At 34.9% G+C, this 16964-nt stretch overlaps 1 protein-coding gene across 7 annotated transcripts in view; it reads right to left on the minus strand.

Moving 5' to 3' along the window:
• The window catches only part of ADGRL2 (adhesion G protein-coupled receptor L2), a 280781-nt gene that overhangs the window by 222194 nt on the left and 41623 nt on the right, over window positions 1-16964 (minus strand). For all 7 annotated transcript variants that reach the window (XM_070941236.1, XM_070941235.1, XM_070941233.1 and 4 more), the window contains exon 2: window positions 12473-12650. In XM_070941236.1, coding sequence (XP_070797337.1) covers window positions 12473-12545 — 73 coding nt within the window. In that variant the 5' untranslated portion in view covers window positions 12546-12650. The remainder of the gene's footprint in view (window positions 1-12472; window positions 12651-16964) is intronic.

Genomic DNA, 16964 nt, shown 5'->3' on the forward strand with positions numbered 1-16964 from the left:
GGATGCAGTATTCCAAGTGTTGTCTTACTAACTTATCAAGGCATTACAAAGTGCTACTAACAAGTCACATGATCTTGATTCTATCCCTATGTTAATGCAGTCTAGGATTGCATTGGCTTTTTTGGCAATTGTAGCACACTGTTCGCTCATGTAAAAGTGATTGTCTAATAAAACTCAAGATCCCTCTTTCAGTAAATGCTATCGAGCCAAGTTTTAACTAATCTGTACTTGTAAATTTGGTTTTTCTTGCTTAACTGTAAAACCTTAACTGTAAAAAAGCTCTGCTCTACATTGAATTTCATTTTTTTAGATAGATGCCCAGTGTTGAAGTCTTATTGAGATCCACTAGGATCTTCAGCCTATCTCAAGATAGGCTTTACCCACACACACACAAAATTCTTTGAATCATTAGAATAGAGTTTGGGCAGGAAAAACACTTCCTTTTTTCCTATTTCCCTTGGTATCATTTGAAAAAAAGGTTGTCGGTCTTAGAAAGCAGTTTCAATTTTCTATCCTTCTATTTTAACCTGCCTTAATCTGTTAACAAAAGTACTTTAGGTAAAATGATTCCTTCAGTTGCCTTAGCTACAAATCCCCATAGTATACTATAATTGAAACCTACTCACGTAAGTTAAGAATAATTAGGAATCCAAATTAAGCCAAATAGAAATTTAATTCAAACAGTCAGCTGCTGTCATTTAAATGGTTACGGGGTATTACTGTTGCTTAACATATCCGAATGTCTTCAAAATGGACCTTGCTTGTTGCTTGGCATCTTAAGGAGTTACTCTTTCATTTCATGGGCCTCACTCAAATGAAGTCCATTTTCATAAAAGCTCACTAGTTAATGTCAAATGAGCTTTTCAATAAGCCAATTTGTAATTCACACAGCAAATGAAGTACAGCTGCTCTGAGGTAAATAAAACTGACACTTCATAACACCTGAATGCATACAGCTAAAAAAAATAAAAAAATAAAAATAAAAACACAATGATCTGTTTAAAAAGTTTATTGCCAAAACCAAAGCTAATAATTAAATATGGTTCCTTCTATTAAGTAATATAATGTCTGCTGATGTGGTATCCATTAGTATTTCAATTAGAGGGTTGATTATTTGCTTTGAAAAGGGGCATAGATTATATTTGTTCAATATACAAGTTACTACCACAACTTACAACCACAATTGTGACCAGAATTTCTGTCGTTAAGCAAGATGGTTGTTAAGTGAGTCATGCTCCATTTTATGACATTTTTGCCTCAGTTGTTAAGCAAATCTGTATAGTTAAGTGAATCATGTGGTCATTAAGCAAATCTGTTTCTTCTATCATTGACTTGCTTGCCAGAAGCTGGCTAGAAGTTCACAAATGGCTATCTCATGGCTTCTGGAATGCAGCTATTGCAGCTATTGCATATACCGGTCGGTTGACAAAGGCCCAAATTTTAACCATGTGACCATGGGGATGCTGCATTGGATGTAAGTGGATGAAGAGTGGTTGTAAGTCTTTTTTCAGCGCCATTGTAACTTTGAACTGTCACTAAACAAATGGTTGTAAGTCGAGATTTACCTGCAGTCAAAGGTTTTTGGACTTTTTCCATTTGTAACATGTTCTACACCTTTCACCCTCGTTTCTTCTTTGGTTTTGTGTTATGAAGATTAATTTTGAACTTTTATAATACTGACAGATGGATTTGTTTTTCCTTTGGTCCTCCCCTGGTCTAGTACAGTGAAATTATTTAAAAGTAAAGTAAGATTAAGTGAAACATTTAAAAAAACAAGATATATCATTCTATCAGTATGGTGCCTCAACATTGGCAAAAATTCCATTTTTTTTTTTTTAATTTGATTTATATGCCGCCCTTCTCCGGAGACTCAGGGCGGCTTACAATGTGTTAAGCAATAGCCTTCATTCTTTTGTATATTTTATACAAAGTCAGCTTATTGCCCCCACAAACTGGGGGGCATTTGATCCATTAACCTATACAAAATCAGTAATTCTGCAAAGCGATTCACAAGCTATTTTATGAGCAATTCTAGAACTCGTGCACGAAGCAGGATCTAAGCAATTGCACAAGTTGTTCCACAAACTATTGCCTAAATCCTTACACGCTCATTAGAACCAAAAAGGTAGCGTTTCTTGTCCTGTTTTCATTCCTACCACTGTTGATGGGACAATGGTCAATAGACTATATTTCCTATTTCTTTACTGGGTTCACTAAAAACAGTGCCAAGCTAACTAACAAATAGTAGTATACTATTGTAGGTTTATTATGTATCTGTAAAGTCATAATGAAGAAACAGGTTCTCCAGTACTGCCATGGAAAAAAGTGTTACAGGATTTTCAAATTCAGATATCCCAACATTTAACATTGAGTTTTTCAAACTATTTTCGTGAAACACCAGAGTTCCATGATACATAAGAACAACGACAACAACCAAAGAATTCAGTAAAGAAGTAATTTGAATCATGCGACAATATCATTTTATTTATATCATATTATTTGCTTTGGGAGAAATCTTGAATTGACATTTTATTACCAACATTTGTGAATATTCTTCAGAGAAGACTACATTAATACAAATGGTAATGGGAAGTCTGAAATCTCACTGTGTCAAATATCACAAGATTTCTGTGTAATTATTCTCAAAATCTTGGGATGCGTCCGGAGGCTCCAGCTAGTCCAGAACGCAGCCACGCAGGTAGTTACGGGGGCGTCTAGATACTCCCGTGTAACACCTCTCCTGCGTGAGCTGCACTGGCTGCCGGTGGCGCTCCGGATACATTTCAAGGTGCTGGTGCTCACCTATAAAGCCTTTCATGGCTTAGGCCCGGGGTACTTGCAGGACCATCTCCAGCCGCTCTCCCACCGTCCTGTGCACTCTCACAGAGTCGGCCTCCTCAGGGTGCAGTTGGCCAAACAATGTCGGCTGACGGCCCCCAGGAGGAGAGCATTCTCTGTGGGAACCCCGACCCTCTGGAATGGATTGCCCACCGAGCTCAGGACAGCCCCCGACCTTCTTTCCTTCCGTCGTGAGCTGAAGACGTGGCTCTATCGTCAACTCAACTGATCCATTTGGGAGTACACTGTCATAATTTTAAACTGTTTTTAATAGGGTTGCTGATTTTAATTTTATTTCATTGTGATTTGTATTGGAATTTGTCATTTTGTAAGCCGCCTTGAGTCCCCAGGGAGAAAGGCGGCATATAAATCGCAATAATAAATAAATAAAAATAAATATTGCAAGAATTCATATAAAAATATTAATATATTGCATTGTTTATTAATCTTATGAAATTTCAGACATACATATCTAGCTATAGTTTCTGGGAGAGAAGCTGAGCTTGTCATGTAAGAACACTGACATCTCGCAAGATTTGGTGACACCTTGCTAAGTTTGTAATTTTAAAAAAAAGAAATTTAAAATATTCTGCAAATGCCACATTACCACATATTAGTTAAAAGTAACAGGCTTGGGACTCCTTGAAATATGCACTATAATTTAGAACATTTTGAGATGTAGGTATATACCAGAAGACCAGATTTTTAACTAGATCACCTATAATGACAATCCTTCAAGGCATCCTAATTTCAGAGCACAGTACCTACAATCTAACTTTAGATTTTCTTTTTAATTGCATTCTTACATTCTCTCTTTAATAATACATCCTAAATGAAGTGTCCCTCAAGGAAATTATTCGAAGTGGAATTTGCAGGTTACTAGTTTACTTATACTACATTTTACAGCAGGTTTTACAGCTCATTAAATCTTTCCTAACTGGCCTTTCTGAAGCATGATATCAAACTTAGACAATTCTTATGACTTTTTATGTAATTATTTACTGTGAATCATCTTAATAAAAGCAGAAATATGCAAATAGGTTTTCAAAACTCCCATCAACTTGAATGGGCAAAAACACATCACAAACCATCAGTTTGTTCCTTATTGCTTTCCATGCTGCATGCCAATTTCATCTGTTATAAATTAACTAATGAAAAAGGACAAGAAACAAAACAGTACATTACTGTTTACAAAGAGCAGATTTATCTCAAACCCACTGAAATGCGTAATCAATTCTAAATGGCCACAAAACCCCATTTTCCTAAACAGAATAATGATACTGAGTAGACATGTGAACTTGGACTATATGACTGAAATTCATTTTACAAACATTTTGTTTCAGTAAGATTCTCATTTGACAATTCAGGCAGGAAAAAAATGTGTGTCCATGCATGTACGTGAGTGTGCATTTTTGTACTTGCATGTTTGTGTGCCATTCCATTTCTATTCATGATATAAATATAAAAGCAATTCTTTATTTCCATTTAAGAATGAAGGGGAAATATATACAGTACATATATATATATACACACATATACATAAATATACATATACATATACATATACATATACATATACATATACATATACATATACATATACATATACATATACATATACATATACATATAGGTATTTAAATATATTACAGGGGAAATATCAGTTTCCATTCATGAGTGGCTGAATGGATTTGACCAATATGATGCCTTCCAGATGGAAACAGACTAACTGGCAATTATGAAGTTTTAGCCCAAAATTTGATATGCAAAGAAAAGGAAGCAATTTATATATGAGAAAAAATTCAATTAAATGCAAAATTCAGATATAGAGATTGTGACACAGACAGCCTGTTTGGTATCTATATTTAAGAGCAAATTTGTATTTTCCCACCTTCTTAGCCTACAATTCAGTTCCAATTTATTTATTAATCTCTGAGTGTAAATTCGGAAGATTAATTGATAAAATGCACTCACATCACTGTTAACTGTGAATGATGCTAAAAGCCTGGATGTATTTTTATATGAAACAGTATTGGATTTGGTCAAAAACAAATGATCCAGGACAATGTTTCTTAAACTCCCCCCACTCCCGAATCCAAAAGCAGCTTTTCTTTGTATGTGTTGTATTTACTACATTAAAAAAAAATGATATGTTTTTTGCTACTACGGTACCACTTCTCACTATTGTTTAATATTATTTTAACAGCATATTATTTTTAAACAGTCTGAAAATAATTTTGTTCTTTAAGATCAGTAAGAGGGTCCGGGGAGACCCCCCACATGATCTATTTTAAGAAACACTTAGCTAGGAATACCATTAGAAGGGGCCCCTCAACCAAGCCATCAATACTACAGCTCTAATCAAAGAAAAGTTTGTGGATAAAGAAATTACAAAAAGCTTTAGCAGAATAAAAATTTCAGAGCTAGGAGAGAACTTGAGATGGTTTATTTTATTTAAGTCCACAGGGTTTTTGTTTGGCTTTTAGAGTTTCTGGATCACTTTTGATTTGCTTATAAGAATTATAGGATCTAAAGCATGCCTTTTTCTAGCTAAGGGGTTTAAAAATGACATCAGATGCTGAACATAAGAATAGCTATTGAGATCTTTATACAGCATTCCAAAGGTCAGCAACACCTGGCCACTCATGAATCTGCAGAACTCGATAAGATTATGCCAGGGATAAACTAATGCTATATAAAAAGGTGGAGAACAGCAGATAAGAGAGAATAAGTGACTTTGATGAGATGAATTTTTTATTCCTTTTAAGAATTTGATCTGAAGCATAACATTTCAGCATACGATACACAAGACAAGCTGTGCTCCTAGCAGACTACTAAAGAAACATTAAGTTTGTCTATTTCTTTTTCTGGAGAATGTTTTATTATGTTATCTGGAAGGATTTAAAGTCAATATATTACACAAGTATATAAAAGTATCCCTTTCTTTTACACATTTCATTCTTTTAACTTGGATTATGTACAACATATTTTCATCATTGGCATCCTTCACTCTCAAGAAACTATGGTATTGTGCTCTGGAAAGAGGTCCTAAAACAGCATCTAGTGTGACTAAAAAGGCCAATTCAAGAGTGGCAATCCCTTCCACACTGAGGGCAGATACAGTCTGTCCCCGGCCCAGCCCCCAGATTTCGCTGGTTCCGGGACTGCCTCTTTGCCTCAGCCTGCCGAACAAGTGTCTCTTCGAATTGGAGAAGGCCATGCTTATTTTAAGCTTTTTAAAGCTTTGTTTAAAAGCAAGTTTCCAATTTGATATGACATTCTACTCCAAATCACATAATTTAAAACTGGATCCCAATTTGTCAAAACAGAATAAATGTCCATATATCAAAAAATATTCAGGAAAAGTGCTTCAGAATATGGAGGACCACAATAATAATACCTCTTTAAAGCAGTCACTTTTTTTCCAGGTTTTTGTACGAACCTAGAAAAGTACATTGCTGCTTTAATAGGTCCATTCATTAAAGCCACATTTATAAATAAAACTTATTAAAGCAGCCATATATTTAAAGGATCTACCGATAATTAAAACAACTTTCTTTTTTCTATATTCTGATGGAAGCTTGAAAAAAAAGATATCCCAGTTTTAAGGAAGCACTATGCTTGTACTTTTCCACATTCCAAATCACGTCTTGAATCATGTACCCCTGTCTACTCAAGATACCCATCTCCCTCCCTATGGCAACTTGGGAGCAGGTCAGGAAAGTTTTGTGAGTTGACAATCTCCACTTCAGTCTCATGGCTGTGACTAATCATGGAGCTATTCTTCCCCAAATCACTTATTTTTAGCCGTTACAATAAACATTTTATATAAGAGAGATTCAAAACAGTAATCTTGCCTAATGCTTTGATAACTTTGTCAGGAAATCTGGAGACAAAAATGTTGAAAACATAATGTAGACATTGTTGAGTGGAGGAACTTACTTCCAATTCCTTACTCAAACTACACTTTATTGACTCTTACAATTAAATGATTAACATACATTTCAACTCAAAAAAAGACTAACAATAAAATATATAACTAATAAAAAAATCTAATAAAGCATACAAAATCATGGTAATTAAATTTAAAGAAATTCTCTTCTGGCTAAAGGGAAGACTTAATTCCTTTCCTAAAAGAAAGAAATACAGAAGTTATGGACAGGTCAGGTTCCATATCAGTGGGCAGATACACAAATTGTTAAGCTGATTTGCTTCACAAAGCTGTTGTGAAAAGCTACATATGTGGCAAAGCATCTCTTTAGCATTTGAAATGAAACATTTCTGAAAGCTAAGTAAAAAAGTATAGTTCATTCCTTTATTTTTTTCAAGTTGGATGCTTCCTATTTTATGTAATTGATTACAAAGCCCACAATATAAAAACCTATTATTATGCATTTAAAAACCAACAGGAGAATTTCTAAACCTGAGAGTAGTGAAGTCTTCTCTTTTCAGTTAATCTGGTTTAGAAGAGCCTTGTTGATTTATCTTCAGATATCAATAAATAATTACAATTAACTGCAGTGTCCTATTAAACAGCTCATCTATAACAAATTTCCACCAATGTTTATCAATAAAATTATTGTGTTTTCTTGTTGTTGCCCCTCTGTCTTGTGTCCAGCTTGTTTTATTTGACAAGTAAAAGTACTTGGGAAATAATAGTCTGCTTTGATGGAGTAACTCACAAAACAACCCCCCTCCCGTGCCCTTGCTGGGAATGTAGCTTTTGTGTAGAATGCACATATTGTCACTCTTTATTACAAATAATCCAGACAGTTTTATCTCAGCCCACAAATGTATGCTTAAAAAGCCACATAGTCTTATAGTCAAGCATAAATGAATGTTGTTGGTATATGAATATTACCAATACCTACATATGGAAATTCCTAGAAAATTTTATATATCTTCCCTAACCAGCACTGTACTTAAGATTCTGCAGACTGCAAGATACATCTCCCTATTAATAGATGAAACTTCCATTATCCACCTTTTCCCTGATCCTATTACTGTATTTAAAAAAGGAAAGCAATGAATAATTGATAAGAAAATGCAAAATATTCAGTCACTAAAATTTTGTAGTGTTGGCCTCCATTGATAAAATGGATGCACACAAAAATGGCTAGCAAGTCAAGCAAGTAGGCTTGCTCTAAGTTGGTATTTATTTATTTTATTTGTTTATTTATTCAATTTCTATACCGCCCTTCTCCTGAAGGACTCAGGGCGGTGAACAGTTAAAATAACATACATATAAAATGTGAATATAAGATGATTAAGCCAATTTGGTTCATCGGTTAAGAATTTTCGGCATAAAGATTTAGAAAAATTAGAAGAGATTTATGCCAGCCCGGCTTGGTGAAATAGAAAGGTCTTAAGTGCACAACGGAAAGTACGGAGATCTGGGATCATTCGTATCCCTGGGGGTAACCTGTTCCAAAGGGTAGGTGCCCCCACAGAAAAGGTCTTTCTCTGGGAACCACCAGTCAACATTGCTTTAGTGATGGCACCCTGAGGAGATGAAGAACACTTTTGCTATTTCTTTTCAAAATTTCTATTATTCAAGGTTTCACATTCTGGGTGATAGGATTATACTCAATCCTAAAGCTAAATTAAGCTCTGCTGAGGTTGATTTCGCACAGATTTTTGCCAGCTATAAAAACATCCACCTCTAAGCCCTATTATATATATCTATTAAACCAAAGGCAGATATCTTGCAAGAATGCCCAATAAAATAAGATTAATTCATCTGTTTTGGCTTGAAGCTACCTCCACATCAGTATTCCATTCCAGAATAGAAAACCACAACTTTTGATTTATTCTAATAATTTTTAATTAGTGTGGCTCCCTTCCGTCTACTCTTCCCAATTTCTCCCTAAGTTTCTTTCAAGTGAGAAATGAAGCCTTTTTTTCTCTTTTTTACAAAAAGGCTGTACGTGCCTTCTCATTTGTAAACTGAACTTTCCCGGAAAAATAAAGTTTTATTCAAATACTGGTATGCAAAGACCACCAAGAACATATGTAGATAATTATCTCTAACAAATTGCAATGATTTTTTTTTAACAGACATGTGAGAAGTGTGTTTTGAAGACTTGGCCTTCAATACTTTATTAACCCAATAGGGGTGGGGAAAATAGTCTTAAAAGTTGGTCAGGCAAACCAGGCTTTTGAAGGGCAATATCCCCTGAGAGAGATTGCTGGTCTTCATTCCGTGAAATCTAAATGAGAGTTCCTACTACACTTTTTTTTTCCAATTCAAGCCCATGAGCCGTGTCTTAGAACAGAGCCAACATTAAACTAAATAGATATGTAAAAGCTTTTTTCAGGATATTCATGGAGTAAACAGTTGGGTTTGTCATTCAGCAGGCTTCAGAAAGAAGTGAATGGGAATATATTATTTCACGTGTTATGTTCTTAGCATATATTTTTAGCTAAATCCCAATTGCAGTACCATATTGAATACAAAATTTGATGAGGAGGAGAAGAAAAGAAATCAGTGTTTTCCCTGCAGAAGTTCCTTTTTTCCCATAAATAGTATCATACCTAACCTTCTGAACATTTTCAAGTATCATAACTGAGCCATCTCTATATTACAGGTCTTTTCATAAGAATTGGAGGTGGGAGGGGAAACCATAGATCAATGAACCCAGCCTGATTTTGGAAGGAAAAATTAGTCTTCAGAATTTGCAGGATTTACCATACTTATTATACTTACACATTTCATATAATGCCTTCAAACACAACATAAATCATTTTTTTTTAAATTTCCAATGATAGTTACAGGAACACACAAAGTGTTTTTTAATTGTTGCTTGGATTCAATCAAGACATACTAATCTCCAGATTTGCCAAAGTAAATCAAGATTTTTTTTATCAAACTATGGTCTAAATTATATCAATGCTTTGCAACATCTTGAATTTCATCATCTATAGAATTAAAAATACAAGATGCTCACAAATCTGCCGTTCTCTGACCACAACTAATTAGCATGAGTCCAAGTACAACAATGGGTAATAAAGTTGCCTACAGAAAATAAAATGGCAATGTTTGGTATGTAAAACTGTGAATATATTGACTTTCCAGATCTCTAATGGGATGCCTCCTAAGACTTGGAAGAGACTTTGAAAACTGTAATAAAATCTACACAACCTGGGGCTCATTTCCACAGTCATACCAATACCTTTTTATCCTGTTCTTAAGATGGGAGGAAAACAAATCTTTATAGCCTTCCTCACCAATCTCAGCAACAAGGCTGATCAGTGCTGCTGTCTGCATACAAAAATGCCCTCCCCATTCCAGTCTGGTCAAATTCATCATCTCCTCGTTTGAGTGCTTTTGTATAATACAAGATCAATCATCAGTGAGAATAGGCTGAAATTGCCCAGGCAAAACAAAGTTCTTTCTCTGTTTTGCAGAAGAATTCAAAATACAGTCAGAGCTCCTATAGTTGTCTAATTTTGCCATAACTATTGCTTGTTGCTTGCAAACTGGGATGTGAGAGAGGAGTTGGTGAACAAATTGGCCATTTTATTTTCCTATTATTGAAAGGAATATTGACTTCATGAAACCGCTGCATTTCATCTTCCAACAAAGTCAATATTCCCCTAACTAAACCACATGCAAACAAGGGAAACAGCTCCTGGTTCTCTTCTTAAGTTCTATACATTTCAGCAGCCAAAACATAAATGACAATAATGGCACAAAGCCCTACAATAGGACAAGAAGGGGAAAACTAGTGTTGAGCAATTTATCAAGGATTCTTTATCCATAAAACCCAGGTATGTACACAGGAAATTTATTTTGTTTTTCCACAGAATACACTAATTCTGAAATAGCTTGGAGTGGCTTCAGTCTATCCTGGCAGCATAACAGCTACAAGACCGAAGCTACCTTGTAAAAATATATCCTCAGCTAAAACTAAATGAGGTATCTTTATACCTGGGTAAGGAGTGCCATATTCTTACATGTTCTTCATGTAAACACAGTAAAACTGAATATGATATATACATACATTTAAGCACAGCTTGCTATAATTTAGCTGCAATTTTATGCATACCCAAACTCAGTACAACAAATTCAGGTAGTTAAAAATACACATTTGATTATCTTGTCTTTTCTCTGACTTGACAGGGCTACTGTATTTTATCCTGATAAAGACTGTGAAAAAAAAAAGAAGGATAACTAACTCAAAATGAATTACCTGACAGAGAAGGAAATCAAACTTTGGAATCTTGTTCAAGTCCAACACCTACTCACCGCACTTAATTTCTGATGATATATCACTCCATTTTTTAATCTTGACATTTTTAGCAATAAAATCATTTTGGAAAGAAAGGAATTTTTAAAAAGGCAGCAAAATTGCAGCTTCAGTCACATTAGAATTAATTTTTACAGAATTCCATGAGATTTATTTCTGAGAAGACCAGAAAAATAATATTGCATCAATACCCAGTTTGTGAATTATCATCTGTTAAGTGGGGCTGTAAACTGCATCTGATTTCCAGCTTTTTCAGTAAGGTATTATCAATGTTCCTATTTTTATGGCATTCAAATTGGTTAATGACACAAACATGCAACCCCCATTCATTTCAGGAGAACTGAAATGGATAAATGATGTTTTATGCTGTTAAGCTATTGCATGTTCAGTGTATAATACTATAACACTACTGTGCTTATAGTATGCAAGAATTGCAGTGAAATATCTTAAGTCTGTGAAGCTGGGGAAACTGAACAGAGATAAATATCTAGTAGAAATCGCAATGATGCAAAAATGACAAATTGTGCTTAGTACTGTCATGACTCAAACTCTAGCCTTTTGGATTTATGTCCTGATGTTGGGTGCAAATATGTCAGCCACAAGATTTGTGTCATGACACAGTTTGTCATTGGTACCTCTTAGTACCCTATGAAAAATATTGCAAAAGAGAAAAAGTAGCTTATTCTTTTCTCTAATTTAAATATTCCCTTAGATATTGCATGAACAAGTAGGAAAATAAATTTAAGTGGAAACAAGATATAGGCTGACAGTAGCTCATTTTCAATTTCAGTGACCTGATTTTGAAATGAATTATGCTTATTTTCAACTTACTACACATCTGCCAGTAAGACCTAAAAACCTATATATTCATAGCTGTGATTATGTGTCTGCATCTCTCTATGAGCATGTAGATGTTTGCCATTGCATTTTTACAGTGTATCAAGGTTATTTAAATCAATACTATGTTGGTTTTATATAATTTCAGATAGATGATAGATAGATAGATAGATAGATAGATAGATAGATAGATAGATAGATAGATAGATAGATAATAGAGATAGCTAGCTAGCCACAGACAGACAGACATTCTTTCTAAAGAGGGAAAACAACTTCTACCAAAATAGTAGAAAATCACGTGAAAGAATAATACTAAAATATGTCAAAAATAACAGTAACATAACATGACAAAAATAATCTAAAACTTCCAAAATGCATCAATGTATTCCAAAATATGTGACTGAATAGCATTCCTCCAAGGGACACATGCAACAGGAATATGAAGCATCATTTCCAAAATGAATTACATTGCCCCTTCAGGCAAGGATGAATCATAAATCTGAATTATATTTTTTTATTCTTACAAATTACACATTAACATATCTTACCTTCTGAACACTGCAGGAAGCTGACTATCAGAAGCAGCCAAAACCTTTTCATTCTGCAATCAGAAGCCACCATTATTGACCCCCTTTAAAACCGTTTTCTTTTTTATTCCTTAACGATCCCAGTTATAAAATGCCCAGCGTCATTCAAGAGGGTGGTCTACATCATTCATCTTCATAACTGGGGAGAGAAATGAAAATGAAAATTATCAACTCATGTACACCATTAAATAAGACAGTAGAGATCAGATTCTATGCTGATGAGAAATCTGGCCATGAGGGAAGACAGAAAAATTGTCTGCTTTCCGTTAATAACTGAAGGGAGACTTCAATTAGCAAACCATGAGAAAAGAAGCACGTAGTGTGTGTGAAGGATGGTGGCACATTCTTGCAAGAATTCCAGGATTTCGAGGAACTTTCAAGCTAAAGAACGCTGCAAAGCCAAAAGACATCTAACAATACTTGTAAGAAAGAAAGCAGGACAGTTGCCTCAAGAAACGGAGCAGGAAGACAACACTTCCAAGTGCCCTTTTGCGTTCACATTTTCAGGATCGATGTGATCCTTTGAGTAATATGTATCTTCAATACCTGTTCAAACCAGGAGCAAAGAAATGAAAAAGTGTCAGATTTTTCCAAGATAGCAGGGTTCCCATCCCTGGGTTTAATTCAACATCTATAATTAGTGAAGATGCTGCTTCTTGGAGCACAGAGGTTTGTCTTCATAAAATTCTTTACCAATAAGAGAAACGGGGCTGCAGCTTTTATCCCAAGGGAAATAATTTCTGCCAGGCATGCCTGAGTATTACCGAAATAATAACAACACTTAAAACTATGCTTTCGAGGCTGTGCAGAATGCACCATTCCCAATCAGTAATTACAGACCAAGAGTTTGCAAACTGAACTTCAACAGGGCTTTCATGCAGCTCTGCATTAATTATTTCATTAAATCTGTTATTAGACACCAATTACCGGGCCGCCTTCCCTCATCGCCAAAACCCTTCTGCATTAATACGACAAGAGCATGCTGCATCTACTTCTCCATTGCTCTTGTATATTTCTATCCAAAACTTTTACTCATCTCCACCCAGAACCAAAAACTGATGTATATCCGTGGATCTACTCTATGCTGAGAAGCAAACTGCATTCTACAGCACAGCAGGAGATCAGGCATTGTGCACTTCCGTGAATGTTCATCTCACTTTGAAAAAGCTGCCTACAGCTAAGGCAGCAAAAGTTATTTTTGCAAATGCAAACAAATAACTACAAAGCTGTGAACAGTTAAATCTGCCTTGGTCGCTTTTGTTTGACTCACTACATTGCCAAAGAATAGAAGAGTCAAACCAACAATGTAAGTTCCAAACTTGCTCTTTTTCAAATAGCTGGGAAAATATGAATCGTGCCAAATCCAGCCTACTGTTGCTTGGCTTTCAAAATGGCCAAATTCAGCCTACGTTACATTTGTGCCTAATAGGATTAGAAAAATCAGTCATAACAGATGTTCTGTCTGATCCTAAAGATAATGCTCAGAAATTATTTCAATGTCCCTTATTTTGGAATATGCTTAGAACTAGAATCACTGTGGCAAGATGAGCAATTATATATCATATAAATCAATACGGTAGTTCGTTGTCTGTTTCTGGTCCTTGAATGAAGGAATACCTCTGCATCCTGGATATTTTGAAAAATGCACGCTTGCCTATAATTACACTGTAATAGCTGCTTTGAGACAACCAGTAAACTCTCTTTTGTTATTTAATGCAATGGTTTAGATTGCTACTCCACATTAATAAAAGGAAGGAAGAAAATGGGTTAATTACATGTACTGTATGTAACCTGCAATTCGGAAGATATTTGTAATGAAAGTGCAAATGGAAAAACAGGAGTCTAGTTTCCCAAATCCTTATTGTTTTTAACTCCCCTTTATACTTTTTCCTTAATTTTTATACTCTTATAATTGGTAACAGGTAGTCCATAACTTATGATCGTTCTAAGTTACAATGTAAACGTAACTTATTGTAAAGTTGTAAACGTGACTTTATGACCAATCCTTGATGTTGCAACTGTCACATAATCCCCATTGTCACATGATTGCAATTTGGGCACTTGGAAACTAGTTCTCATTTACAACAGCTGCAACTGCTCATTGTTATATGATTGTGATTCGTGATTTTTCTGACAAAGATAATTAGGAAAGCTGGATTTGCTTAACGACTGTGGGTTATTCGCGTAGGCCCATGGTAAAAATGGTCCTAAAATCAGGTCCAGACATATGACTTGTTTTGTGACCGCACCTTTTTATGACTGAAATTCCACTCCTAAATGTGCTTCTAAATCAAGGATTATCTGCATGCTATAGCCACCCGGTCCAGCACTCTGAAAAGAAAAATTCTCAAGTAGATCAATATTCAGGACTGATTTGGAAGACAGGATGTTATCTCAGCAATCATTCAGAAATTATTTGTGTGGCCTATTCAATTTCAGAAGTGGTACTAGGCTAACTTCAAACTACAATTCAGTTTTTCCCACTTTAATATAGCAGTGGAATATGAAAAAAGCACTTTTGATGGGTACAAAAACAAAGGTTCAAAAAAAAAAAAAAAGAAAAGATCATTTCTTTTCCTCCCCAAATGGACAACTCTCTTGCTACTTTAAAAAGTGTGACAGAAGAAGTTCTCGGCAGATACCTAGAGGTATAATAAAAAAAGGAAAAGAGAAAAGATCTATTGCTAGTTAATCTAGAGGTGGCACATCAGCTGCTGCAGGAGTTTCCTGAAGCTGACACAAAGGAATAATTACGTTACATCTTGAAGTCTTACACCCACAGCAAAAAGAGCATTCTCTAGTGAAAAATCTATAGCATCCGCAAAGAAACAAGTTACATGTATCGCTGAAAGGATGGTTTGTCTTTTTATTTTTATTTTTTCTTTGCAAAAACTAGTCCCGATTAGAAAAAACAGTCAAGCTATTTAGGAAAGAAGGATGATCTGCCTTGTTTTTATACACACAGCATGGACAGGCAAAGGAAGAATAACAGACGTTTAGGATACTTTATCTAACAAAAGCCTGGATAGTAATAGCAGACTTCATGAACTTTATAGACAATAAAAGGTGAAGCAATACGATCATTAGAATAACAAGAGTGCCCAGCTGAGATAAATTAATAATTGCAAGGGAAATAAAGCTAATATTTGATTATTACTGAAGGAGTCACAAGTTTAAAAAAAAATTCTGCGATTTCATTGTTTATGAATTTTGCTTTTGGGATAAAAAACAATTTTCCAGACTGTGTTATTATTGCTGTTTTAAAGTGACAATCTGGTTAGATTTATGGTGAGATTTGGTCCATCTGAATTGTTGGAATATATAAAATAACAGAAAGTACAATATAGATATTACAGTAGCAGCTATTGGCAAAGAGATACATCTATGTGGAATGAATATTTGGAATGAGGGTTGTCCATAACAAAATGTATCTTGATTTTTGTCTCTTAGATATCATGACAAATCTGAATTCCAGCTCTTAGAGATTTATTGAACCATTTCTTTCAAGCATTATCTCCAAGAAATGCATATCTAACCACTGCTATTGAAATGCAATGATTTCAGGGTAATATTAGTTCAAAAATTTTTAAGACTTTTTGTAACACCTATATATACAATAATACTTATTTTTTTTTATTAAAAAAATCCTTCAAATAGGAATGTAGAAATTTGATTGCTTATTTTTTCAAAGAATTAGCTAATGCATCTCAAAGAAGAAAATAGTTTCCTTTTTATTGCAAATAACCAATAATTTTATTATCTGACTCTAGCATAGCAGCATGCTTTATCTATCCTCTAGTCGGATTCTACCCTCCCCTATCCCCCACAAACATTAGCAGGTATAAATCCTGGAGCCAGAGAATACTTGGGACCAAGGATGTTGCTGACAGCCTAGTCTTTCAGACCATGTAATTGCACAGATAAGGAGACACAATCATTAAAATCTTGCATCAACAAAACCCAAAACAGGCAAACACCAGCAGGAAAAGCTGTATCAGGTTACTTCTATGCAAACAGAAAATGTAGATCATAGTAAGTGGTCATTCTGTGCAAATAGCCCATTTCCCTTCAGACTTTAAAAAGAGAAAAAGCTCATACATAGCTGGGCCTGACAGTGAGGAAGGGAGACAGCCTTTAGAGCCAAAAAGCAGATTAGATTTCAATGCAACCAAAGCTGCCTGGAAAACTTCACTTGTAACTTATATCCTTCCCTCTGGGAAACAGCCTGATCTCCATCAGTGGAATTTTACTTTGGAAAATTAGAGGATATATTCTAAGCCCTTTTAAAACAAACAAACAATATCAGGAAGGAAGGAAGGAAGGAAGGAAGGAAGGAAGGAAGGAAGGAAGGAAGGAAGGAAGGAAGGAAGATTTTTAGGGACAAACAAAAATCAGCTTGAAAGTAAATTTACACTTACTTTTAGCTATAACAATGGTTATATCTATCTGTTAA

This window comes from Pituophis catenifer, unplaced genomic scaffold (genome assembly GCF_029215685.1).
Source record: "Pituophis catenifer annectens isolate HBS135680 unplaced genomic scaffold, rPitCat1.0.hap2 SCAF_3, whole genome shotgun sequence".
NCBI classification, from domain to species: Eukaryota; Metazoa; Chordata; class Lepidosauria; order Squamata; family Colubridae; genus Pituophis; species Pituophis catenifer.